Raw genomic sequence first — 26,526 nt, 5'->3', positions numbered from 1 at the left:
TAATAGAAGTTGTGTCCTGGGGCTGTGAGTCATAATATCTTCTTTAGGGAAGGAAGGAACTGGCTCAGATAAAAACCAAACCCGGCCTGACCCATCACCCTGAGTTGGAATGGAAAAGCTCAGGCCAAACTCAAAACTATCATCCCAAGTTCACTGTGCAGCAAAATATGAGCTCCCAAGTCTTCTCCCAGAGCTAGCCCTCTTGCTTTTATCCAGAGACAACAAAACATCAATGATGCAGAAAGGCTCCCAGGGGATTTTTTTTTTCAGAGCCTGATCTCTACACCCACATTGTACAGAGAAATTTCAGTTGGCTTTGGGTAAGCAGTGAATGGCTGAATCTGTGTAAGTAATGGGTAAAAACCACCATCACTCACTTGCGTGTTCATTTCCAGTAATACCCAGAAATCTGCATGATTATCCACATGGTCCAAACTTCCTGAGCCTGCAGAAAGCTGCTGTAAGATAGCCAGCTTCCTGGGGAGATGTCAGAGCCTCTCACTTATTTCCACCTTTTTGCAAATCCAGTTAAGTCTAGTCGCCAAGGATGAGATTTTTTTGCTATATTGAATTTTTGCTGGATGAAGCGTAGAGCTGCAGGGGAGCATTCTCTCTAATCCGGAAGCTGGCTTCCCCAACATGCATTAGAAGGGCCCAAAGGCTGCTCTATAACCTATGCTGACCAGCTGTGGCCTCCACTAGCTGCAAAAAGCTGGAATACAATGTGCTCTAAATCACTTTGTTCATGTTCACCCTAGCTCCACCCAGGCCACCTCCCTCATGGGCAGGAGCTACCCAGGGTAGTACAGAAGACAGTTTTATGCCAAGGGAAACCCCAAGCAAGGGACATCCAGGCCATGTTGGGTCCCTTATGCCACCAGAATCAGGTAAAGGGGAAAAAGCGGACTGGAGGGCGCAACAGTAGGTTGGTACTTAGATATTGCAGTGGAACCTTCATTAAAAATAGGGTGAGGTGGACAAGGAGGAAGAGAATGATGCAGCCTTAAGATTTCATGTATCTTTAGTCCCAGATGGCATCAGATACTGCAGAGAGAATGAAGACTGCTCCACACAGTGATCTGGAAGAGCCATGTATCTGTGCAGAGAGAAAACAAGCATTGGGTGCGCTAGGACTCTCTCCACTGATTGCTAGACCCGCATTCCCCACAGCAGCCCAGCTGGTTATCTGCCTTCTCCTCTTGATCCCCACCCACAACATTAGGGCATCGTCGCTTACTGCCATGGAGGCACCTTTGAGAGCAAAAGCAGGGAAGGGTGCCAGAGGCACAAGGCAGTGAGTCACACTCTTCCATGATCAGCAAGGGAAGGGGAGGCAAAAAACTTAGGACACAACATAATAGGAGTTTGGGGAAATTATGCCTTGGCTTGAATTTTCTTTTAAATATGTTGTGTATAGCAGTGGCTTCTTAAGTGAGATAGATTTGAAGGCTCTCCCTGGTGTGAAAGGCCATTCTTGAAGACAAACTGAAGGCCTGCCTACAAGAATTAACATACAAATATCTTCATCACCCTCCTTAATTGAGATATTTTTTATGGAAGAGAAACATTTGCTTCTGATGTCTACATAGAGAGAATTCTCTCTCTCTCCACCCCTGTCTCCCATCTCCTTACCCCTTCTTCATCATCCTACAATCACCATCCTACTCTAAGCCAGCTGGAGGCAAAGGAGGGCGAAAGCCCCTATTTGCAAACAGCTGTCTTCAATCAACAGGCTGTTTAGGGCAAGGCTTTCAAAGACAGCATGTTCACCATACAATCAGGGGGCAGTGATGCGCAAAATTGCACATGCATAGAAATAGGAATCTTTTTCGGGAGGGGAACTTGAGTGCCAAGCACAATAGACAGTAATTCTCTTTTTGTGTGCATTGAGCTCTGCACACTTAAATGATTTCCTCCTCACCCCCTGCCAATTACGAGGACAACGCATCACCCAATTGTCAAAGGAATTCATGGCGAGAATTTTGTGCAGCCCAATCAATACCCTTTTGCACATTAAAAGGCACATTCCTCTACTTCAGACTCCACCACCATGACCCCCTCCCCCCAATTACAGTTATGTGCTCATTTGTACAGTATACCCAGCTTATTACCTCCACCCCACTCCACCCTTTGGCTTTTGTAACCAAGAAGAAAATCAGTAACAGGGTATTTTGATGTTTCTGTTTGGTTTTTAATATTCAGCATCCACGTTTTATTGCCTTGTGTATGAGGGGGATGGGTAACAGTAAGACGTGCCATCAGGCTACTGTTGTAGGACATGGGGTAGTCACATGCAGAAGGCAGAAAGAAACTTCCCATAGCAGCCTACAGCCTTGTACAAGTAGGTAAGCACCTTATAGGGAAGAAAGGAAGAAGAGGGGAGGCAGAAGTCTCCGAGGAATCGTGCCGAGTACAATGAACAAATGGAATTATCCAACGTGGCAAATTGAGCATTTTCCTGTCAATTGTTGTTATTCATTAAGAAATGCTTATTTTACTTCAAATCCAATTAAGTGGCCAACACAGGTATTAGGCACAATGTATAGCATCTATACTTGTGAAACACTGCCAATATCACGTAGGAGCAGGGTAGAAGCTCCACTCCTTGGTTTTCCGATACAGATGAGAAAAACACATGAAATCATTGGGTTTTATAGTCAGATTCAGCAGCCTCTTCCCATTTTGCTGGCCTGTGATATAAATCAAGTTTGGGTCTCTCTCTCCCTGTTCACTATTTGTTATTGGAATAAGCATGCGGGCATGGATCAGACAGGGGGAAGATGTTCCAGTCTTGTGTTTGAGGTAGGATTGCTTTGTTCTGTACTATGTTCTTACTGCTGCTGTTTTCCATCGTTGATGATTTCATTTGCTCTGCTTCTCGCCGATGTCTGTACTCCGCTCCAGCTGGCTGTGGGATTTTTGTGGTGGGCTTTTTTTCTAAGTCTGTAACATTTAATGACAAGGGAATGTAAACCACCTTTTTCTAAACCCGTTTCCCACCCAGCTCCCATCTCTCTGTCATTTGACTTGCTGGGGGGAGAGCAAAATATCGCAGAGGGTTTTCAATCATTTATGCAGCAATTTCCTAAACAGGATGATCCTTCAGCTACATTTAGCAGCTCAGTTTGCACCTCTCCACGCAGGTGAAGACATTCCTGTGAGCATAACTAGAGTCACATAGGTATTTGAGCCCACTTAGGTATTTGTCTTCATTCTGCAGCAGTAAGTGTTGCTTCCTTAAGCACCATCTGTGGAAATATTCATGCACTCACAGTGCCGTGCTCACCAACTGCATGCACAGCTCAGGGTTGTCTCTTCTGCTTGCCCGAGGAATGTCGTTCACTGGAAAGGAGTATCTAGGAAATCAGTGTGTTTGTGCCACTGTCGACTCAACAGGATTTGCACGTTGGGAGTCTTACCCCCAGTCCCCTTCCTAGCATGCTGCAGTGAAAAACCTACTTCTATTATTTTCCGCTCCTTTCTTTTATATTTCTTTTTCTTTTTCCCTTCTTGGCTTCCAGTTCTGCAAGGGATAAAGCAATCACTGCAGCCACTGAGGTGGATGGAGTTTGTGAGCATTCACAGCTTTACAGTGGGGTCCTGCATTCCCAAAATTTGACTGAAGTGGTATGTTCAGAGTGTCATAAAAGGTGCTCATATTTTGGACCTTTGCCACTCATCTCCCTAAGCTGAGTTTCCCTAGCTGCAAAACAAATATAATAGCTACTGTCTCTGAGTGTTAGTGCAAATGTGTAAGGAGCCTTGAGAGTCTCAGGTGAAGGATGTTCTAGAGGTGAAAGATGGTGACATGGCAGGTCGCTGAATCACTGTGGGAACAATTTCCTGTCTGACAAATTGGTTCTCTGGCCTGTGACCACCTGTTAAGTCAAATAAAGTGGAATGGGTTGTCCTTAGGAGTCCACTTTCATGAGGGTATTTGCATCAACACCTTGAGCGGGCACAAATGCTTAGGGGCACCTGTAACACAGGGAATAGCACCTTCTAGCAAATAACCCTCTACTATGCAGTGAGCATCTGATCCTACAACTCAGTCTAACTGCCCGAAAATTGACAGGCTCTGGACACTTGCAGTTTCCATGAACTCCTCTGAAACCAGTAGGTGCTCACCACCTCCAAGGATCAGTTTTTGCTATGTTCCAGGAGCGTTTGCTTGAATAAAGACAGCAGGACCCTGGATTCGGTCCCACCTGCACTACTATACACATGCTTCCACCACTCTGAGGAGGAAGCTAGGTCAAAATGAACCATGAAAACACTTCTGAGTGAGGTAGATAGGGACAGCCCTGGCCCTTTAAAATTCCTCCTGTCCTGCATCTATGTTGGCAGGGGACTCTGTGCACAGGGGCTTGGTGCTATTCAGCAGACTTCATCTCAGAGGCTGGGGGAATGTTTAAAGGCCAGAAGCTCACCTGATCACTGCCCATCACTATGGTTGGTTACTCGCCTTCCCTGTGCGGTGGCATAAATGACAGCGTTAGGTGAAAGGCAGTGGACAATTGTGCCCTGAGGTTGTGGCAGAAACCAGATTCTCATGGTGAGTTTTATAAAGCTGTTGGATGTTGCAGCCAGTGAAAGACGTACAGTTCAGTTAAAGACATGCCCTCTTCCCTTCTTGTCCCCTTGCTTCATCCCCCCCTCCCATAACCCCCTTTTCCCCTTTTCCCTTTCTTTTGTTTGTCTCCTTCCCTTGTTTTCACCCATTCACTGTCAGGAAGGGCCGCATCCGAAGGGTCAATTCAGCGCAGCCTGGCAGCGGCAGAGACTAGCAGGACCGACAGCTACAACAGTGAGTGGATTTCAACTCCAGGGGGTAGTCCGAAGGCTGGGGACTTGTATGGCTTGAGCATGGGATGACAGCCGGGATTGCTCCTGGGACAGGGCACTTATTAGTGGCAGGGACCACATCCCCGGTGTGTGATAGGAACACACATGCTGCTTTCCTGCACATCTGCTAACATCACCTCTGGACTCAGCTACATGGGAAAATAGCCTGGAATAACTGTTCTACGCTAACTCCCTGTGTAGACACTCTTAAAGAGGTGGACTAAGCTAAACAGCAGAAAGCACCGTTAAGGTCAAATAAGACCATCCAGAGGTCTTTACCTGGCATATCCAGCGTAAGCAGGGGATGGGACCAAGCAGTACTTATGAGCTGTAACTTCCCATTCTCCTTCATTTCATAGTAGCTTCCTGGTGCTGACAAGTCCACAGAGATGAGCCAAGGTCCCTAGAGCAGCTGGGACATAGATTAAATGAGTGTTTATGCACTGTTAAGTACCTGGCTGAGTCTTGTAGGACCCTCCCCATTTCTGTTACAGAGTGGGGCTCCCACACTTTTCTGTCTGTCACCAGAGATGCCTGCGAGTATGAGAGAGAGAGAGACTTTATAGTCCACACATCAGCAGTGAAACAGGCTTTCCAGAAAAAGGGGTTTTGCTGCTTTCTCACATTTCAGTGCAGTAGTTGGAGATGCATTGCAGGGTGCAGATAGGAATCTAGTTCTAAGTGCTTATGTAATTTTGTAGCCTTAACCCTGGAGGGGTTTTTAACAATGGTTTTCCTCTATGCCCTGACACACTTTCTTTCTTATTTTTTGTCTTTCAATTCCTGTCCTTATGACAGAACAAGTGCTGGAGTCGACCTCTGCAGTGTAACATAATTATATGTGGCTTCTTTTTAGCTCCTTTCATCCTGCACATTTTTCACACTATGAGCATAATCCTTACAAATGCTTACTGCTGGGCTTAGCCCCTGCCATTTCCCAGAGTAGTCCCCATGGATGGCTGTGGGGCTAGTCACTATATAAGGGCTCTGAGGGGCATTATGGGCAGGATGAGGCCTACCATAGATGCAGGGTTCTTCTGGAATAGAGGCCTTGAGTACAGGCACCCCCTAACTGTATGCCTATAAAAAGTCATGTCAGCTGTTTCAGGAGTGTTTTGGAGGGCCCACAGCGTGTGATCCATACCTTCTGCCATTGCAAATTATCATAATTGCAGCCAGTATCTACAAAGTTGTCACTTCCTTGTATTGATTTTATTCTTTTCCAACATAGAAAACAAGCTGATTAACGAATTCCCTCAGCTCAGTCTGTACCATGTAATAATCCAGCAATCAAATAGTTGGAACAAATTAGCAAATAGCAGTGAAAGGGCTCAAACTATTCAAGGGGAAAAATGAGCCTTAGGCATTTCCCTGTGTATTCTTTGTAGGCTGGAGGTCTTGCAAAGGAGATCCAGCTCTCACGATTTGGCCAGAGGTGGGAAGGGAGGAGGCATGTACCCCAATCCCCGGAGCTGAAAGCTTTCTGCTGTAAAATGCTTTTGCATGTACCCCAATCCCTGGAGCTGAAAGCTTTCCACAGGAAAGCTTTCCACTGAAAGGGGAGACCCCTGTAGACTGCAGTGAGACAGAAGAGAATGTGTGGTAAGGATACTTGCTTTTGAGGTCTGGGTACAATTCCCTACTCTGTCACTGACTTCCTTGTAACCTTGGGCAGTTCATTTGCTTTTCTGTGCCTTGGTTCCTTTCTGTAAAATGGGGATAATAGTACCTGTCTACAGAGGATTAATGCACCAAAAAGATTATATGGGGCTGGAGTACTCTTCTTACTGCAACCATATAAACAGATTAGTAATGTTGTCCGGAATAGCACAGAGAAACAGGCACTTGAAACTGTGTGTGCGGATCAGTCCAGGTATGGTGAACATTGGACATTATCATGGGTTGGAAGACTACTGCAATCTGGTATTTTGTAGCCCTTTCTTCACCTGGCATATCCAGCAGAAGCAGAAGCGCGTGAAGGAACTGTTCCAGTGACATCAGAGTCATCACGAATTAAGTTAGATGTACATTCATTAACTCTCCCCAAAGTCACACAGCAAGCATGTGGCTCAAGCAAAATTAGAACTCATTTGCAATGTCTTGGGGCACTGCCTTAACCACTAGGCTGTCTTTCTTCTTCCAGCAGCCACCTGCCTCTTTCAATACATACCCTGCAACTTACCTAAGGTCTGAGGAAAGGATGCAAGGGGTAGCACATTGACAACACACCCTGCAACTAGTACTATGAAAAAGGCATGCTACTCTGGGTCCCAGACTAACTTGCAACACGGCTTGGCCTTATTAACTATCCAACATGCCTACTGAGCCAGGCTGGGGTCCCAGAAAAACACAGCAAGTGATCATGTAATTGAAGCCTGCATCAAAATGCATGTGCCAGAAGACAGAGCTACGGATAAGTCATTTCGGTACATAGCTGCCAAGGGCCAAACCCCAATTCTGATCCCATCCCACAGAGAGCTGTGGCAGGCATGTACACACATGCTGGTGCCAGCTCATTGCAGTACATTATATACTACTAGAGAAATTCTGTCCGTGGGCTCAGTTTGCAAAAACCAGATCTATGAATAGGATACTAAATCCCATAGCTGGCTCTTTGAATTGGGATTTGTTCAGCTGACACGGGCACATATGGATCTAAATGCTGTTCTGAGGACCAGCATGTGGGATTTTGACTTTATATTGCTGTGCTCCTGTTTGAAAATTGATCTCAGCAACTTTTTTTTTTTTTTGAAATGTCATATGAACCATATAATACCCGCCTGAATGCTTCGTAACAAATTAAAATGTTTTATTAGTCTATAATCTGAAAATCATTGCTGTGATTACTGTAAAAATTATAAGCTCTCTAGAGGGAGCAGTATAAATGGGTCTAAAGTGTGGGCAAATATACATAGTTACCATAAATATAATATGGGCTATGCACATCTATATCCATCAACCCCAAGGGTCACATACAATGCCCTTTGACATAAGTTAATTGATGGCAGGTTGCAGTGGTACTTTTTGTGAGCGTCCTGTGAGCACGGATAGGGCCACGGTGGTAGTCTGGGGGCTGAGGGCTGCAACAGGGGCAGTGCTAACTCTTGTCACTGGAACAGACACTCTCAGAGCAGCCTGTCATATTTGTTAGGGCAGAGACTCTAAGGGTTTCTGACAAGGAAGGAGAAAACCCATCCTTTCACCGTTTTACCTCAGGTTTCCAAAAGCAGACTCCCAGCTCTTTGATTTCAGAGCGTGGTGCAGAGCTAGAGGATATCAGTGCTGCTCACTGACATTTCCCCCCTGATTGAGAATCCCAGCTGGGCTCCCACACCTCACAAATAAGACCCTGTGAAACCTCTCACCCCTTTCTGCCAGGTCAGAATAGGAAGGGCGACGGCATACGCACCCTTTCTGTCTTCCAGGGATCCAAGCCAAGTAAACCTGGCTTTGCCCCTCAGCCATTCACATGCCCTTTGGAAACGAGAAGAAGCAGGCAGTCCTATTCAGGCTGGAGAAAGACTCCCGGCTCTCATGCAGACTTGCCCACTCGTGCCTGAATTGCTTTATGCATACACCGTGGCAGGTAACCGCCTTGCAAAATGCTTCCCCAAGAGCCGTGTCACAGAACTGTTCCTTCAAATCCAGCTGAAGGCAGTGAGGGCTGCAGCCATCCAGCAGCGCTGGAAACCAGGTTGCATGCTTGTTTCTCAAGCTGCGGATGAGGGCTGTGGGTGTTGAGATGCAGCCGCTTTGTGTTGCACCTAAAGCACCCCAGTGTCTCGACATGGCTCTGTGCTCTTAAGAAGCAGCGACTCTTGCTCTCTGAGGATGGCAGCGCAGCCGTTCCTCTAGCCCCGCGCAGACACTGTGCTCCTGCGGGTTTCTGCATGCCAAAACAGGAAGGTGTCAGGAGGTTCAGAGATTAATTGCCGTTTAACTGGCCATGTTTCGATCTCTGGATAAAGCTGTAATGGAAAACACAGAAGTACTCAGATAATTTGCCCTGGTACTACAGAGCAGATTATTCTGTACTTGCAAGGTCACTAGTTACTATGCAATTAGAGTCTTAACACTCGGTAGGCTGTGGTAGGCATTCAACCTGCCATGGCTCCATTCAGTACCCAGCGTCAGAATAAGAGAGGGACAGCAGCAGAGTGCAGCTAGGAAAAACTGGTTCGGCACGTATACATGGCTTAAAGGATTCAAACTGGGGAGGGTAGGGTGAGAGGGAAGAGAGGCAGAGAGGAAGAAGAATAAAGAACACAGGGCTCCTGAAGCCGCCTGGAGAAAGGAAAGACAGAAAGCAGTACTCTACAGGCACAGATATGTTTAGGGGCTAGAATAGCAGGTGCTATGTGTTACCATCCTGCCAAATCCTCTTGTCAGGTGTCAGGGGTTGGTGGCGTCAGCAAAGCATGAGATGCTTAGAGTTTGGGTTGGGTGGTGTGGGCCACAGGACCAGACGAGAGGTGGACCATGTGAGGAGAAGACCATACTACAAGGGCAGTGGGTGTTGCAGGCTGGGAGTGCCTTGGCTGAAGCTTGTTGGTACTCACGGCTGGTTTAACAGGCAGTCATGGAGGTTGGGACTGAGGTCTGCTGGCAGAGCAAGCATGCCTGCCCACGCTGGCTCTGTGCCCAGTTAACGATTTCTCTCCTCCTTTTTCACAGGCACCAAATTCAAACACATGCTCAGAGCTTTTCATAGTGAAAGGTGCCTTTGATTATCAAGTATATGTTCCATTAATGACTCCTCGCACATCTCAGGGGTCTAGTAAAGCACTGAACCAGTCCTAATCAGTATGCCCTCGCATCCCTGTAATGTGACCTTGTTACACTCCCTACCCCCCACCCCCTCCATCATGTCCTCTTTTCTTCAAGCAAGCACTGTCCTCTCTGAACTACCTGTGGTAGCTTGTGACAGGACAGTTCACCATGAAACTCGCCTATTGCAGTGTAATATGGCAGCCCAGACACTGAAGATAGGCAGGCAAGTGGTAAAAGGCTCTTTTCCATAAACCTCGGGGGCCACCATCCATCAATTATTACCCTGCTTTGTGGACTGGCCTCCCGGCTGCAGCAAGTGTTACCAGACGAAGATTCACAAATTCAAGAGAGGTTTAGGCAGAGCAGCAGAAATGGTCTGGAGTGAGAGTGATTGATTTACAAGGAAAGATTAAAAGTGCCAAATATGTTTGCCTTGGCTAAGGGAAGAGAGAAGATAAAATCTGCAAATATTTAAAAAACTGTAAACACCAAGTGGGAAAAAGCATTATTTAGGGTGGTACCTGGAGCCTGTCATGAAGAGCAATGAGATGAAGATAAGAAAGGGGAAATTTAGTCTGACTATCAGGAAATCTCCTTGACGGTGATATGGATGTGTTTATGGAGCAGTCTCCCATGGAAAAGCGGTGGAAGTCCCACTGGGATATTTAACACTGCACCTGTTAAAGCACTAGACAGACCTTCGAGAAACAGGCCTGAATTTTGAAAGGGGAGATGAACTGACTGGAGTTTATCAGATATGCTCCAGCTCTAATTCCTGGTGGTCTCGGTCTGTTAGTTTGGTACATGAATGTGCCTGTTTGCACATGTATAATGTGTGCTTATACACAAGGATTCTGGATTATGTCTCTCAGCTGATGTATACACAAGTAGCTTCAGCAGAGTCAGCTGAGGATGTGACCCATCAATTTTAGACGCTCCTCCGAGACATTCCCCCTCTCCGTCAGTGACCAAGCAAGGATATCATCTAGGAAGCATTGACTCCCCTGCCTGCCCAGGATATATCTGCATTGTGTCATCCAGACATTTTGGAGCATTAGTGGTTTCTTTATTTTTCTCTCTCCTTCCGTCCTTCCTCTTGTGGCTAACCCTAATGGAGAGATGGTGTCCGGTGAGACCTCCTGGAAGATTCATTTGGTTAAGATGACCAACCACGGGCAATGCAGTCTTCCAGCAAAAGCTTTCAATTGGTGTTGGATTCAGTAAAATGCCCCTTTTGGGGATGGATGGCTCAGGCCTCCGATTGGCTTCAGTGGTGCAGTAGATGTGAGACAGCTATATCTGGAAATGGCTCTTAGCACTTGAAAGCTCCATTAACGTTTGTGCTTCAGGCATTAGCAGATTCCTGTATTTTTCCGTGTTTTTCTTCTAAATTTCTCTGCCAAAGAAAGTGGAGATGATTTTATTGAGAGGCAATAAAGAGGAGCAGGACATCGGGGCTGCCTTTCAATCACCTGATCATAGTAATGCTGCCAACCAGGAGTGAACTTCAGGTCACTCTAACACCACACTTGGAGAGGAGCAATGCCAGAATCCCAGAGAAGGAACAGTGGGCCCCAAATTCAAAAGTAGGCTGGTTTTGATTTGATAAAAGTCCTGGCAAGCAGTCCCAGATCCATCTTCTGTATGGGTGACTGCCCCTGCGAGTGTTGCTTTTAGCTCTCTCATTGTTTTGCTGCTGCTCATCCTATAACCGTCTTCAGATGGCTTCAGTCATTGTCTCCATCAGGAGTTCTCTCTCTCACCTCCTGCAACTTCCTTTTCCAGTGCCTGACCATCTTTGCCAAGGGACCATCACACTCTGGAGCATTCAAAAGAAAAGCAGTATTCACTGCAGCACATTCCCCCCTTTTTTGACCTCAAGAGATTGACCACTAGCATCACATTGTATCCTCACAGTGTCTGAGATATGCCTGGCTCTGTCTTTTCATGTTCCTGCTTATTCAGCAGTGCCAGAGCAGGCATGGCTTCCCCCGTGGCATGGACTAGTTTAATCACATCATTAGCAGGTGTGACCTTGCAGCCCTGAATGATGAGATCTGTATGCTAACCTGCATCGCAGGGTGATTGTTTAACATGCCATCCATATGTTCTGTACCAATAGCTGATACTTCAGTAGAGCAAGAAACAGAAGCAACTATATGTCTTTGATGTTTTTGAGTTGAGAATGCGCTGGCCTAATCCAGAACAAGAACTCTTATCTTAAAGGGAGTCGTGTAAGTACCATCACCCAGGACACTTAAACAGACCAGACAAGGCAGTAAGAAATGTGCACTAGGGAGCTGAACTTTACTGGCCTTCAGGAGACTGAGTAAAAGAGACTGGGGGTGGGGTGGGAGATATGAGATTGGCTCAGTTTGCTAGGGACTCTCCTCATCTACCATGTTTCTAAAGCATTCATCACTTTGGTAAAGCACTGCATTTCTCTACAGTAGTCTAAACCACTGCAAAGTTTGAAGAACAACGGTGAGATTTTGGGAGCTCTGCTTATAACTCTTGTGCATGCCAACCATGATTAGACCTAGAAAGCAATTTGTTTGTGGATCAATGTGTTTGTGCACACAATCTTGAGAACGGCCTGTGCAATTTATGCACACAAGCAGTTGCTCAGGTGGGTTGGAATAGCTGGTCCTCACTATTGATTCCATTATTCTGGACTGCAACCGTCTTGCAGTGCCCCACTATAATGCCACAGTCTCATGATGTTGCCGTGCTTCACGAGAGTGCTGTGATACAACTGGGTTTCAAACACAGGGGACAAACTGGGAGTTTTCAGGTCACCTTCCAGAGTTGCTGTTGCATATAGAGAGAGGGATTTATGTACCAGGGAGTTCCCATGCCCTGCATTGCATTAAATTTCTGTCTCCATGCTGCCAGGCCCATGCTCAGTGAATCTGACATTAATAGGAAATAGATTTCCAAACAATCAAGCCTAATGAATTTTGAATGTTATTATGATTAATATCAAGGCAGTTGAACTGATTATCCAGCATCCAGAAGTTAAGTAATGGAGCCTTGTCTAAATTGTGTATAATCTTCAGTCGGGAGCAGATCTGGCTTCATACAAAAAATGGCCATTATTTTCTCAGAGGGGGAGCCTTGAGCAGGGGATGGGGGAAGGACAGTGGGAAGAGAGATTAAGAGATATGAGAGAGAGCATGTAATGGTAGCATATGAGGAGCTGTTTTATCAGTACAGTTTTCTGTGCTTTGTTTCTTGGCCATTTTGGTCTTTTGCTGTCTTATTACTGGATGGGGATTTGATAGCATCTGAATTTCTTTGCATCTGAACAGAATTTGATGGCTCCATTTCTGACATGCTCGTGTTTCTGATGTGCTTACCACTGTGTGCTTAGGTCACTGTCAGGTTACTCCATAACACGATATGATACTGCAGCACAGCTCCAATATAAACCTTGTAGGGGATCTCTCCCACCTGTATACACTTCATAACTGCTAGATGCATCTGCCACCTGCATAACAGGTAACTGGGCAAAATTTGGGCAGTGCCTGGGCCACTTTATCTCTAATAACAAATGTCACAACAAAATTCCCAGAGCTGGTGGGGTCTCCTTGGCTCACTCCCTGTCTGTTTTGTAAAACAGATGTTACTTCAAGTAGCTGCCTAGCTTTCTAGGTAGCATCTGAATGTCTTGCCTCTCCAACCAAATGAAACATGGCTGTGACCCACAAACCCCACCCACCTGCTCAGAAGGTATGGTTTTTAAGGCAGTATTTCCAAAGCGACAGTGAGAGGCAGGGTCTGGCTCATTTGCATATCATTAGCTTCCTTTTTTCATGGTGGGGGGTGCTGCTGCCGGAGCTCTGGGAACAAAAGATGTGGGTTGAGCTGTGGTTTGGGACTCACTGAATACGTGTCTATGTTCTTGGCAAACATAATTAAAAATATGTGTAAGATTAATCCTCCATTTCCCCATTTTTAACCACCCTCCACATTACCTCTGGCACTGTTAGATGGAAGATAATATAACAGAGAGAGGACTCCTGGGTGCAGGCAGCTCTTAGAGCAGCAATGATTTATCTCAGGCCATTTTGAGGTAGCAGACTTTACCTCTAGCTACAGCTACCCCTCCATGTCTGCTCCCCCTCATTTGCATAAGTAATTGGCAGCTTGTTAATGGCTCATTAAGAATGCTGAAAACCGTGGGATTAAAACAAACTCAATGGAGCGGAGACTAAGGGAAGGGGGAAAAGGATGGTGTCCCTGCTTGCAAATTACACCGCTAAATTCAACCTGATCCAGCATTACAGGTCATAAACCAACCAGATTGCTAAATGAAGGAAGGAAAAACAATGTCAATGGGCGGTTTTGTTTTTAGGCTCATTTTTAAGCTCAGCATATCTGGCAGGAGGGTAGAAATGGTCCTACAAACCTTTATTCTGCTACCACCTGGAGTCTCCCACTCTCTTCCTCAGTCCTGCAGTACCTGGCTGGTCATTTGCTCTTTTTGTCCTGGTAGGTACCTGCCGCTGCCTACGTTCAGCTCATGACAACTTCATTCAGCTTGTCCTGGAATTGTACTAGGGGACTCTAGCCCCCTCTCCTCACCTTGGAGCAGGTCAGCTATCCCTCTCCTGCCAAGCAAATAGAGATGGACACAAGCCAGCTGTGTCTGCTTAGGAGAGGCTGCTCACATTTGTAGACACAGATATAGCTACTGTTCACAGGGCTTTTCACCAAGGCCTGTGACAGTAGTCCAGTTTTATCACTTGCTTGTCCCTTTCAGATGCCTTGGCACACAGACAGGAAGTAAGCCCCTTTCTATGAAGCTTTGAGCATCTGGGCTGGCAGCATAATGGTTAGACGGAGAGTGGGGATTAGTGCAGAAGCGGAGGCTGCCATCCCTCTGAGCAATGGAAAGGATGTAAAACAGCAAGGCACTGGAAGCTGATGAGGATCAACTAGCTTTTTTAAGTCAGTGCAGCAGCAGGGACTGCCCAAATTACAAGACCCAGGTCTTCAACAGTCCTTCCAGATCTGGGATGAACAACAGCATCTTAGAAGCCCTGAGTGCTGATGATTTCCTTCCCCTGCTGCGGCCATGAGCTGTGCCCAGCAAGGATTTAGGTCAAGTAGAAAGGCTAATTTGGGAGGTGGAAGAGACATGTGACATTGCCTGACCTGCTCATGGCAGGGAGCAGCAATGCTCCCTTCCACATGCTCCCTTCTCACCTTGTGTTACCTCTCTCTGCCAGTTTCTCACTGTAAATATCAAAGGCACTCAGCTGGAGAGGTCTTAATAACAGCAGGTTCAGATCATCGGTGGAATCACTTTGCAACATCTTCATGATCACTCAGGAAACTAGGTCTCCCCTGGTGTGGCCAGTGGGTACCCAGGGAACGCTGAGGGCAGGACAGCAATGCCAGGAGCATCAATCCTACACAAGCGCACAGCTTCCTTGTGTCTGGGACCCCAGTTTCAAAGCTGCTCCACCTTCATACAGCCACTGCCTTGAACTTTTCTAGAGATCTTGGGACATTACTCCCTGGAAACATCATTGGTGAATAAGGGAAGGATTAGCATAAACCCATAGATATGCTGTGGGAAGGGCCTTTTCCTGCAGAAGGGAGTGGAATAATAAACTGTTTGCTTTCCATTTGAAGTCAGAGTTACACTAATGATGTCTCTAGCCTCTCTGGTTCTCAAATCACTGTGGAAACTACATGCAGGATACAAAGAAATCACATCTCCCCTTCCACATAGATGCATGCACACACACACCCACACATGCTTCTGGATGGAGCATATCAGCTATTTAATAGCAGTGTAGCATCACCGTTTAGAATAGATCAAGGTGTCTACAAGGAATATGTACATCAGACTAATAGGTTAATCCTTGCATCTGTCCAAAAAAGGCTCATAGAAGCCTTAATGACCACAGAAGTTAGATGCATTAAGAACTAAAAAGCCATCTTTCCAAAATGGGCCAGAAAAGTGAAGCCTGCCATTAGTGCATGGGGGAGCTTTAAGGTCAGTTCCAACCTAATTATTCTTTGCTCTCACATCGGACCTGAAAACCAGCGCTCCCAGCAGCACAGCATCTAATATCACACTGTTGCATTAAGCACTGCCTGCCACTCCTCCAGCAATGACCTCTTACAGTCCTTGGGGTTTTCCCAAGAGGTATCCTAGCCAAGCACTGGCAAGACCTAGAGGGTCTTGTCACTCTGCTCAGTCGCCACATTTGAAGTCACGAAGGAATTTTACTTCATGGTCAGGTTGGTGTGGACTACTTTCCTCTGTAGTGGTGGGGGAGAGGGGCAGCCCTCTGCCTGGGATCTCTTGAGCATGTATTCACACCCTTTTACAGAAGCAGGATATTGGCTGGCATGCTTTACCTAGGGCAGGTTAGGGTGTTAGGTCTGTGTTATGTCAGGGTTGAGGGTAGTCTTACGTAGAGTTTACAGTATGGATTGTATAGGACGGTTTGGATAGGGATGATCCTGCCTCAGGCAAGGGGTTGGACTAGAGATCCCATCCAGCCTTACTTCTCTATGATGGTTTCTGATGAAGACTCATCTCCGCTTTGTTTATTAGCATGCACACGATCACAGCCTGCACTGGTGGCCAGACAGCAGCATTGCTTATGGATGGTTTTCTTTTAAGCTTCAGCTTAGCCAAATGTGGAGGCTTTTCCTGCTTCTTGGCTGTCTTCCTTCTGCTCTCACCTCCTCTCAGATGAACCAGGCACCTGTGGCTGCTTTTTATTCACAACTATCCAGGATTACAGAAAAGCAAGTATTGCCCCTGGCTGAAATTAGTGCCTTCTGATAAGGACAGGCATCTGGTCCTTGGGAGAAGGTCCAGAGTAGAGGATCTTCAGGGGATCATCTGCTTTTGGCGCTGAGGTTTTAAAGAATGTGGGCATACGTATTCCATCTCATCCCAGCCTGGGAAGTCAGCCAGATCTGCAATTACAGGACAACCCAGGTCATCCTCACACACAGGAGGAGTTGATACAGCAAGCAGAGCACATGTGTCTTGTCACTGGATAAGAAAGGAAATGAATCACTGATTTGTGGATTCCACTGCATGCACAGACCAAACAGATAGGAAAATGGACCAACCTGGTTCAGAAAGAAATGGGTACAAATATCCAACCTTTCAAGATATTTAGCTGGCCTTTGCCAAGATGGACATTTTCAGTGGTTCAGTCTCATAGATTTTTGGAGGCAGCAGCAAAAGCGGAGCTCCCCAAGTGAATGCAGGAGAAAAAAGGAAGGTGTCACATGAGCCTCCCTTCTTTCCCTTCTGTCTGTGCTACTAAAGACTGGCCCGGTTCACAGATATGAATCAGAATCCATTAGAGGGCTTGTGCATCTGGAGCTTAAAATCAAACTCCAGCCAAGGTCAAATTCAAACTCCATCAAGCCCCAGACCTATCTGTGCTTTCTACTCCATCAGAGGAGCTGCCCATCATCAGAAATGCTGCAACCTGCTCCATTACCTGCTGGCTGCTATACAACCAAACTCATTGGGGATAGCATGTTGTTGTCCTATTCCTTCCTAATCAGCTGGATGTCATTCAGAAAGCAGGGACAAGGAGATTACTTTCCCCAGACAGATTCCCCCAGGAAGATTGCTTTCTTCCTTCCTAGAAGTCAAGCTTGGAACTTTATAATCAAAACTGTACATAGCACTTATATAGCTTTATATCTTCAAAGTGTTGCGCCAGCATTAACTAATTACCCTTCTCCCTAATGGCCATTAATGCTGGCTTATCATGAACCTCCTGCCACCTCCCTGAGTTTCTGATCTAATACAGCAATAACCCGCTCCGAGGAAGTGGCCTGTTATCTTGCAGGCTGGTGTCTTGGATGTGCAGTAAGGCCTAAGAGCAAAGGCCAGGTATGCTGGACCCTTGGCGATATGTGATTGTGGAACAGCGTGTCCTTGGGATGTCCATTAGCAAGAGACATGGCAGAGTATATTGATAGCGTGGTTCTAAGATGGACATGCCGTGAAGAAGGAGGTCTCTATAGCTCTGGAGCACATCACATGCACGTCTTGCTGCATTCATTTGTGGGCATCGTGTGACCAGGAAAGTACTAGCAAATCTGGAAGCAGCAGGACAGTGGAGATGACATGGTAGCTGGAGGGGTTAATTTTGAAAGAAAAAATATGCCTGGCTAGACTGCGTAGCCACTGAGAAGAATGGATGTGGGGAATGTTGTGCAATATAGAGAGCTTGAATATGAAGGAGGAAGGGGAAGTTTGTTAGTGTCATTGGACAAGAAGGGTGAAAAACATTAGGCTGACTGTCAAAAAATGATTCTTCAGAGTGAAACCTTCGCCCATGTTGTGGAGAGTCTCATAAGGAAAGCAGTGGGAGCTCTTTGCTTGAAAGCTGGACTGGAGGATTCTGGTTTGTCTTGGGGAGATGGGTCTGGATGACTTCCAGCTCTTCTCCACCTTTACTGTTTCAGCTTCTGGATAGGAGAAGAGGAGGGCAGAGAGGGAAGTGACGGGAATTCTTCAAAAGTAATTGTTGCAGCACACTCGACAGACAGGAGCCAGCCCCGCGCGATGGCTGCACTGACAGAAAACGACCATGCCAAACCGTCTCAGCAAAGTAAGGATTGATTGAAGCAAACTCTCAACTTTGCTCTAAAGATACATAATGATTCTCACCAGAGCCAAGGACGTGACATGGAAATTGGCTCTGCAAAAGGGAAAATAAAGCCCGAGTTGGAGCCAGGTTTGTTTAATAGCATTGTTTCTCTTCAGTGCCTTTGGCAATGCAGGTGACCTCAGGTGAAGTGCACAAGCCTGAGAATCACACTTATGAATAAAAAGAGTCCCCCACCGTGCAGTATATACTGCTGCCAGCACATGGCGTGAGGGTGCTTTGGTGATCCAGGGTCACAGGCTGCAGCCCAGGCAGTTCAGTCCAGCTGCTCTCCATTCATCTCATAATACTTGCGACATTAGCAAGCAGCAGGATATAATAGTTTGAGCACAGGTTTGGGGCTCAGGAGCTCCTGCTTCTGCCATGCCTGTCTAGGTCTCTTCCCCTTCTCTTGTGCCTCAGTTTCCTCATCTGTGGAAACTACAGATGTTTGAGTACCGCTCTGGGAGCCTGGATCTCAGTCCTGTCCAGCTGGGGAAGTTTGAAACTAGCGTTTAATGGCTGAGATCTCTCTGTGTTGTTACCCATTGCAGCACTCACTTGGGTTTCTCCAAGCCTTTCCCATTATCCCTCTTAATGGAGCCTTCCCCACCTTTGCAGTCATCTAACGATGTGGGGCAGGGGTGGGAGAGAGTGCGAGCGCTGGGGGAAGGCAGACTGCTGTGAAACTAAAATAAGGGTTATAATCCTAATCTCACTGTTATGGGAGCAGTAAATTTGGAGGGTTGTGGGTTTACAGTGTAGAGTGCTAGGAAGTATTAACTCTGCATCAGCTGAGAGCTTCTCCCCCCTTGAAATATAGGGGCCTCCAAGAGGTCCTTTTGTATGGATATAGGTTGGACATATACTGACAGATTGGGATCCAGAGTGATTTGGCAATTAGTTATTACTGTCCTTTTAACAACAGGTACATGTGCATAATGTACACAGCTGAAATAAGCTCCTTAGCAGTCCCTGGACTCACGGCCATTAGCTAAGCCAAGGATCTCTCATTACATCCTTAGGACAACAGATGACATTGGATTTAATTCTCTGAGCAATTTTCCCCCAGTGCGTCTTGAGGAAGCCGGTGACTTGGCTCATGTTTTGGTTCGTTAGAGTTGAGATGGACTATTGGCTTCTTCTCTGTCCTTCCAGGGCCAAATCCTTAGCTTGTGCGAATCTGCATAGGTCTACTGAAGCCAATAAAGCTGCCTCTGTTTATGTGAACTGAAGAGCTGGGCCACAAAAGCCCTCCAACTTTCTGAAGTTTAGTTCAAAGGGAAGTTAAATGTACACAATCTATCACACTGCCTGTATCTCAGCTGGGCCTGCAAGGTTCAGGATATTGCAAACCTAAAGAGCTCTGCGATGAGTAATGATTTCAAGATTGCCGGAAGACTGAGGGTTAGTGCTACTCAAAGGGTGAAAATAAATGAGTATTAGCACAAAGTAGTTTTTGCAACAACCAACTTTGATATATATTATGCTCTGTTGATAACATTTCCTTGGAGTCCTTCATAACAAGGGAGAGCAAATCATAAAAACCTGGAAGTGCAGGAAAGAGCTAAAATTGTGGCCAAGATTTACAAGGAACAAACAAAGGAAGGAGTCTTCCCAGTTGTAATCAAGAGTGTGTTCTTGGGAGTTCAAGGCCGTGCACTGAGAACATGTCAGCCAAAATATATCTGGACTGAACATGGGGGAGCTGGGGAGGGGGGAAGGTATTACAATGAGCTCTTTATCCTCATGCCTTGCACGTCTGCATGGTTCTGCGCTTAGTAATGAAAGAGGTTTTGGAGACGTGGAAGAATCTGCTGTTCGTAAAATTAGGCTGTGATAAGAATTCAAGATTGGGCCAAACTACAGAGGTTTGAGTATCTCTCTGGGAGCCTGGACCTCAGTCCTGTCCAACTGGGGAAGTTTGGAACTAGCATTTAATGGCCAAGACCTCTCTGTGTTGTTACCCATTTCAGCACTCACTTGGGTTTCTCCAAGCCTTTCCCATTATCTTTCCTAATGGAGCCTTCCCCACCTTTGCAGTCATCTAATGATGTGGGACAGGGGCGGGAGAGAGTGCGAGCACTGGGGGAAGGCAGACTGCTGTGAAACTAAAATGATTTGTTTTAAATACCATGGCTGTGCAGCAGTTGACGTGAGGCGACTTCCATGGTGGTTTCCATTGCATGGTTTCCTCCTATGGCGGTTCATAGGACTAGTGACAGAGGCAGGGTGTTTCCTTGATCCTGCTCCAGGGGCACAGGATAAAATCCCAGACGAGGCACCACAGTCTCTGTCCCAAGAATCAGATCTCTCTCTGCCACAGCTTCACCCCACCGCCCAGACACATTCCTGTCTGCGTTTGCTGTCGGCAATACCATGGAGTTAAACTACTCATGCTCGTGAGTGTCTGTAGTCAAATGAGCAAAGCTTCCCAAGTGGCTTCTGAAAAAGAGATCTCTGTGAGCAACACTACAACGTAGGATGCTCTGCCTTCCACAGATATGAATGCCAGACCCTTGCAGCCATGTTGCATTCAACACCTGCTGTTCAAAATGTCTGTCAATTAGTTATTCTCATACAGATGGCGATTCCTGTCTAAAAGGACAGAACAGAGAGAGGCTTGTACTATTCAGGGACTTTGGTTGTACAAAACTCTAGTGAATAGAAGGTAATTCCTTCTGCTTTCAAGCTGCGGCTGCTTACACGTATCTATCCATCTGTTTGACTGAAGCATATTAGAGATGGAGAGATACTGCCCAGGAACAGGCTTCCTTCATTCAGCCTTCCCCAGAGGGAAGGAGTCTTACACCAGTTATTTTCCAAATGTTTCATATATTCCTACTTGGTTCTGGGCCACTGGGCCTTCACTGTTATTTGAATCTGCAAGGGCTAACTTTTCATCCACAGACTATGGTTTTGAACCGGCAGTGGGTGATGTACTCAAACCATCTCACAGTGAGGTTTTACAGGATTGAGCTCTTTTCTGTGGTTAGTGAAGTAGGTGCACAGAGTCTAGCTTGAGGTTCCCAGAAGCAGCAGTAAAGTCATACTAAGATAGGGTATTTCTGTGCATTTCGGTACTAAAACTGGCTATGCCATGTGTGCTGTCTTGTCCAGACCTAGTGAGAATAAAAAGCTAGTGCTTCGCTCTGCCCTCAGCCTTTCCTGTCTTTTTATCTTGGTTCTTCAGTCCTTTGGTGTTTGAGCATATTTGAGGCATTTTGCGACGTCACTGTGTAAGTCATTTTTGGGACGAGAGGAAACTGTTGTACCTGGGCATTTGTTTCGTATTTTCCTGTCTATTCTATTAATCAATTAACTTTGGTGGGTGAGAGTGTAAACTCTCTAGGTATCTGTATACTGAGATAGCCTGCAGTAGAGAAGACTTCTGCTTCTGCACTGATTCTTTCCGGTGCCTTTTTCTCAGGTCTCTGATAACACAGATTGCCTATGCTTTTCTCCCCACCCTCAGGTTGGAGGACACACCATGCTGCCCATCCGCTGGATGCCTCCTGAGAGCATCATGTACCGGAAGTTTACAACAGAGAGCGACGTCTGGAGCTTTGGGGTGATCCTCTGGGAGATCTTCACATATGGGAAGCAGCCTTGGTTCCAGCTCTCGAACACAGAGGTACCAGAAGAACCAGGGTTTCTTGATCTGCAGAGAGGGGAAGGGGACATGGTCACATAGGGTATCCATAACGGGACATTTGATTTCCCCTGGGAGCTGGAGGTGTTGAGAAGTACTGGGAAAGTTGTATCACTTGCCTTGCCCTTGTCTGAAGCCAAGGCATCCTGCTACTTTCCATAATCTCACTGGGAACTCCTGCCCCTCCCTTGACTAGTCTGGCATGGCCAGTAATGCCACCACAACAGCCTCACGGAGGAAGGAAAATCAAAGCCATGACTTTTCTGCAAAATGCAGCCCCTCAGAGGCTCTACTTGGAGGCGGGGAAAGAAACACTGGGTTTTCCTTCCCTCCACCTTTGCCCCTTCCTGCAGTGTCTGAGTTAACCACTGGCAAGTAAGGCAGCGCAGGCTCATCCATCCTTCCTTGGCATGGAGTACATCAATCTTAAGTAGCAGTCCACTGTGAGTTGCTTCCCACAGATGTTGTATTGCATCCACCTGTTTGTAGAGGGTAAGCAGAAGTCCAGATTGCAAAGCGGCATCTCTAGCGCTGTTCACAGGAGGCAGAGGACAGGTTGAGCCTCAGCCTTGTCAGGAAAGTTGGACCGAACTATTCAAAATGGAGAAACGGTTTCTCAGCAAACAGGCTCTTCTCTTATCCATTCATGCCCACCGCCCTTTGAATCCAACGGAAACTGAGTGAGAAGTGCCTGAGGGTAAGAGCCAGCCACACAAATCCAATATTCGAGTTCTCTAGGAGAACTGTCCTGTGCACTTGCTCCCTTTCCAGGCAGGGCTTCCAGAACAAACAGCACGCTGGGCTTGATGGTCACCTCTTAGATGTTCACAGTAATAAATGCTTGTTACCAATATGGTGCATCAGATGGGTATCATTATCTCCATTTTACAGATAGTGGCACTGAGCCACAGAGACCTGGGGTGACTTGGCCAAAGGTACCCAGCGAGTCAGTGACACAACTGGGAATAGATCCCAGGTTTCTTGCCTGTGATTAATCTTCACACTCCATTTGGCTATGTGGACTTACAAGTGTTTTCAGAACTGGGAATAGCACTGGTTGCTGTTGGTCAGGACAGAGGTCTATTTGCGGGGCTGAATGGATGCCAAAGGGTGGGAATGGCAAAGGACACTGCAGTTCAGAACGGTGTCAGTGAAATATTCAGGGGAGGCAAATGTAGCACAGCTGTGAATGCTACAGCTCAGGTTTGAGGTGCATCAGCAGAAATGTGTCAGAAGGTTTATGCCTGGAATAGCAGGGGGTGTTATAGATGAGGAGCAAGATACATTGACAGAACCACGTGTGGGAAAGTTGCACATTTTTATCCTACTGTGTATCTAATGGTTTTCAGAAATTTCACCTTTTGTAACAAGAAATGCGCATTTTCTGCTTTCCAGGCACAGATCCCTTAATTAAGTGAGTTGCAGAGATGGAAAATCCTAGGTGTTTCTTTACATCTCTAATACTTGCCCATTCATGTGCTCAATGGGGCATGACTGTACTTCCCAAAGTAGCGCGCACAAACATTTTAGAGATGTGGGAAACTGAGATAGACAGCGACAGAAGCCATTTGTCAGGATAGTTAATGAGCTGCTGTCGCATTCCCTAGAAAGGTGAATACACACAAGCACAAATGAGTGCACACACCTTGTACACAGAGGCATGTCAGCCTGGAGTCTGACAGCACAACTGCCTCTGAACAATTTGCCTCAGTTTCCCAAGTCAGTGAAGGGAGGATGATAATGCTAATCTAGCTACCTGCCATTGAAGATTAGGGAATGTCATACAGTACTTTGGACTAGGAATGGTATTGCAGGCAGGGTGGATTTTTTGAAGCTGTAACTTGCCTCCCAGTGCTACCCTGGCCCTGCCCACTCTCCTTCAGTCCCCATTTCTACAGCTGATTTCCCTACGAGAGTGAAATTAAAGTTCAACTCTAGACAACAATGAATGGTCATCTTTCCATTGAGAGGGAGCTATATTTGCTGTTGGGCTGCTGGTCAGGAGCAGATTGTGGACATGCCAGTTCAGAGACCAAGAGTGACTCCACCAGCAGCAGTTTAGATCTTGGATAGGCACTTTTAAAGCTAGTCTATAGTGCAGTCACAGCAGTGATTGGACTGTGGATAATTCCTAATAAGGTTTGACATGTCTAGAATTCATTCCTTACTCCTGGGACATGCAGAGCGGAAATGAGCCTAAACTTGTCAGGCTGTTAGGTTTGCAAAGGTGAGAAGAGCTGTTTCAGAAGTTCTGCTCCACACTGAAAAAGATGCTGGCTGAGGGGGAGGCTGGGATGCAGGTCAAATCCAGTGAACGGCAACCTGAACACCCCAATATTCCCTTGACTTTAATTTTTTTCTAAGGATAAGGGATTCACCATGAATCATTGGCATAGGAGGCATTTGTTAAAAGCCTCAGTTCATAGAAAAGTAGGGTTGGAAGAGACCTCATAAAGTCTTCTAGTCTAGCCCTCTGTTCAAAGCAGGTTCATCCCTAACTAAACCATGCCAGCCAAGTGTCTGCCCAACCTGCTCTTGAAATTTCTAGGGATGGAGACAGTCCATGATTTCTCCAGGTATCCTGTCCCAATGCTGGACCATCTTCATAGCCAGAAAGTTCTTCCCAACCTAAATTCCTTCTGCTGCAGTTTGGGGCCATTGTTCATAGTCCTGTCCCCTACAGCCACATATAAAAGTCTATCTCCATCCACTTTATAATCGCCTTTTGGGTATTTGAAGACTTGTCAAATCTCTTCTCTCCATCTCAGTTCATCAAGACTGAAAATGAACCCTGCCATAATGAGGTTTATGGCTATGGAAGCCTGTCTGCAGTCTGCATTTTCATCCCCCTCTCCTCAGCAGCTCCTCCTAATCTCTCCTGTCACTATTTATATGCAAACATCAGAGCGATAACTATCTGTTTAGATATGTGGCAGACCCCCTTGCTATTCATAAATGATAAACTTCAGGCCCCCTCTCTGCTCTGCTTCCCTAAACACACTGTTTGGGATCTGGACTTAGCCACAGCACATTATCAGGTCACTCAGACCCTGTGGTGCCAGTATTCATCAGCTCCAGACAGGGGGCCATTTGGTAATAGCAACTCTCCAACAAATCACTCCCTTCCACCCCTCCTTCCCCCATTTGCGTCCTTGCTTCTTGAGAGAAAGATGCAAACAGGCAAGTGCTTGGGGGATTATTCTTCCCTGGAGCCAATCTAAAGAAACAATTTCATGCTGCTCAAGTGTTCAGATTTCTCCTATTAGCTGCAATGACCTGGCCTAGAACTCAAGGTATGAACATCGGTGAGGTTTTTTCTACTGTTGTGACTTAGATCCAAGAGAAAACATAATTCTTCCCTCAGCTTGTAAGTGTTATAAAAGGGGCAAATTTGCCAGTAGATATACAGACATGAACAGCTAAATATAAGAACAGGCAGAATGGGTCAGAGCAACAGGCAGAATGGGTCAGATCAATCATCCACCTAGCCAACTAGCTTGTCTCCAGCAGTGGCAGTAGTGGACGCTTTAGAGCAGGGGCAGGCAATTATTTTGGGTGGAGGGCTGCTCACTGAGTTTTGGCAAGCCATTGAGGGCTACATGACAGGCAGCCAGGGGCAGATAAATATTAATTTTCTAAAATTTTTAGGCACCCCATGGTTTGGATAGAAAGGCCTGGTGGGCCACATCTGGCCCACGGGCTGCATTTTGCCCCCTCTGCTTTAGAAGGAGAGCAGATGGGAAGGCCAAAGCAGGATTACAAGTCAGGCTAGCAACAAAAATTCAGGACAACAAGAAGTCTTTCTTTAGGTATATAGGGAGCAAAAGAAAGGTGCAGTGTAGGACCCCTACAGGACAAACCAGAGCAATTGGTGACAGAGACGGGGGACAAAGCCGAGCTCTTCAATGAGTTCTTTGCATCTGTATTCCTAGACACAGACCAAGACAAGTCTCCCAATTGGATCATAGATAAACACAGGAGGGACACCAGCCCACCAACTGTTAGCCTCAGACTTAGTGAAGGGACACTTAGAGAGGGTGGATGTGTTCAAATCAGCAGGCCCGGATGAACTTCATCCAAGGGTGCTGACGGAATTGCCCAGTATCATAGTAGAGCTGCTGGCACGGCTGTTCAAGCACTCATGGTGCTCCAGTCAGGTCCCAGGGAACTGGAAAAGGGCCAGTGTGGTCCCTATTTTCAAGAAGGGGAGGAGGGAGGAACTGGCAGACTATAGGCCAAGTAGTCTCACCTCTATCCTTGGGAAAACTCTGGAAAAAATCATTAAGGAACACATTTGTGGGAGCCCAGCAGGGAAAATAATGCTGAAAGGAAATCAGCACAGATTCACTGCAGGTAGATCTTGCCTGACTAACCTTGTTTCTTTTTATGACCAGGCCACAAAATGCTTAGATGCAGGATTCGAGGTAGATGTCATCTACCTAGACTTTAAGAAAACCTTCGATATGGTGTCTCATTCTGTTCTCATAAATAAACTGACAGGCTGTGATGTAGATTATTACACAGTCAGATGGGTGGCAAACTGGCTTAGGGGTCTCACCCAGAGAGTGGTGGTGGACGGGTCGTTATCAACCTGGAAAGATGTGGGCAATG

The 26,526-nt window shown here is 46.4% G+C and overlaps 1 protein-coding gene across 3 annotated transcripts in view; it reads left to right on the top strand.

Annotated features, from left to right (window-relative positions):
• The window catches only part of NTRK3 (neurotrophic receptor tyrosine kinase 3), a 306,856-nt gene that overhangs the window by 266,093 nt on the left and 14,237 nt on the right, over positions 1-26,526 (top strand). For 2 of the 3 annotated variants that reach the window (XM_019504056.1, XM_019504055.1), the window contains one exon: positions 21,739-21,897. In XM_019504056.1, the coding sequence (XP_019359601.1) occupies positions 21,739-21,897 (159 nt within the window). Of the gene's footprint in view, positions 1-4,732; positions 4,808-21,738; positions 21,898-26,526 lie in introns of all 3 variants that reach the window. The other variant, XM_019504059.1, reaches the window with a different exon arrangement.

This window comes from Gavialis gangeticus, unplaced genomic scaffold (assembly GCF_001723915.1).
Source record: "Gavialis gangeticus isolate Ggan-Ray unplaced genomic scaffold, GavGan_comp1, whole genome shotgun sequence".
In the NCBI taxonomy this organism is placed as follows: Eukaryota; Metazoa; Chordata; order Crocodylia; family Gavialidae; genus Gavialis; species Gavialis gangeticus.
This window is presented reverse-complemented; position numbering and strand designations above follow the sequence as displayed.